This window comes from Aplysia californica, unplaced genomic scaffold, assembly GCF_000002075.1.
Source record: "Aplysia californica isolate F4 #8 unplaced genomic scaffold, AplCal3.0 scaffold00464, whole genome shotgun sequence".
Lineage (NCBI taxonomy): Eukaryota > Metazoa > Mollusca > Gastropoda > Aplysiida > Aplysiidae > Aplysia > Aplysia californica.
Genome location: NW_004797734.1, coordinates 605,294 through 606,922, shown reverse-complemented (window position 1 = coordinate 606,922; position 1,629 = coordinate 605,294). Strand labels below are relative to the sequence as shown.

General features: G+C 48.3%; 1 protein-coding gene across 1 annotated transcript in view; it reads right to left on the bottom strand.

Moving 5' to 3' along the window:
* The window catches only part of LOC101850273 (NACHT and WD repeat domain-containing protein 2), a gene marked incomplete in the record, with an annotated part of 40,874 nt that overhangs the window by 3,951 nt on the left and 35,294 nt on the right, over positions 1 to 1,629 (bottom strand). Inside the window, 3 exon segments of the mRNA XM_013086412.2 lie at positions 20 to 126; positions 394 to 532; positions 1,370 to 1,585. Of these exon segments, the coding sequence (XP_012941866.1) occupies positions 20 to 126; positions 394 to 532; positions 1,370 to 1,585 (462 nt within the window).

Here is a 1,629-nt window from a genome sequence, read left to right as displayed (position 1 = left end):
GCCCCAACAACCCCCTCACCTGATGAATGCTGTGTTGTTGTCTGCGGACACCTGGAACTCACTAATGGCGTCCGTCAGTTTGTCCGGAGTGTTCACTTTCCGCACGGCGTCACCGATATTCCACACCTGGATAAGATAAGATAAGAAAAGATAAGACAATATAAGATAAGATAAGACAAGATAGGATAAGATAAGATAAGATAAGATAAGATAAGATAAGATAACACAAGTTAAGATAAGATGATATTAGATAAGATAGACAAAACCTATATCGAACGTCCCTCCACCCACCCACACACATGAACAACCCCCAAATTGTACTCTCCATCATCTCCCCCTCCCCTGTCTCCCCATTCACCCCCCCCCACCCTAACCACCCCATGTCCCCCTCACCTGCACGTGCAGACTTCCCTCCATGTGAGTGATGAGCTGCGGCCTTGACCCCGCCACCAACACCTGGGACATGAGACCTATGGGTGCCTGGATGGAGGTGACCAGGGAACTGTTGGAGATCTGCCACACGTACACCGTCCTGGAGGGGGGTGGGGGGTTGGGGAAGAGGGGGGTGGTGAGGAGGGGAGGGGGAGAGGGCGATAAGAGGGATAGGGGAGAGAGGGGGATAGAGGGGGGAGAGGAGGAATAAGGATAACAAACAATCCAGGGATGATAATAACGATCACTTTTGTGCGCACACCACCTACTTGCCCCAGGCGACTCACGATAAAACAAAACAAAACCAACAGCTAAAACGATGACGAGTTTCACACATATTGGCCCATTCAACTTACAGAATCCTTTCAAACACTCATGCACCCGTAATCTGACAAAAGAACACATAGACAAAAAGACAATCACTGCAGCTATTTATCACACTTGTTGTTGGGAGAAGAATCAAACTAGCTAGTGAACTTACTTGACTGCACGTATATATGTTGGCACATTTACCAGGCTACACGTACACGATAACACGACATTTACCAGAGGACCCAGGCTACATGAACATAATAGCTCGACATTTACCTGACTGTACGTATGTGATAACACAACATTTATCGGAAGGCACGTATATGATAACACGACATTTAGCTGAAGGCAGGTATATGATAACACGACATTTACCTGAGGAGCTGGGATACACGTACACAACACGACAATTGCCAGAGGAGGACCCTGGGTACACGTACATGACCAAACGACATTTACCCCGACGAAATTTACAGGGCTACATGTAGATGACAACACGACATTTATCAAAAGAAAACCCTGGGTACACGCACACAACAACAGGGCATTTACCAGGCTACATATACACGACTACTCGACATTTACCAGTGTAGCCTGGCTACTTATAAATGATATCAGCTCTCACCTGAAGATGGTCCCAATGACGTAATTACTGTCGTGCGTGAAGTGCGCATGCGCAAAGGCCATAGGCACGTAGTGAGAGCGGGGCAGGCGGAACTCGTCAGGAATGTCGTCAGGTTTGCCAAAAGTCGCGATGACCTTCTCCAGACCGCGGTGGTAGACCAGGAGAGTTTTGGCGCCTCGCACAAGGAGTAGGGCGTCGTTAGGGGAGATGGTCAGTCTGTGAGATAGACAGGGAAAGGTGGACACAAACACACACACACA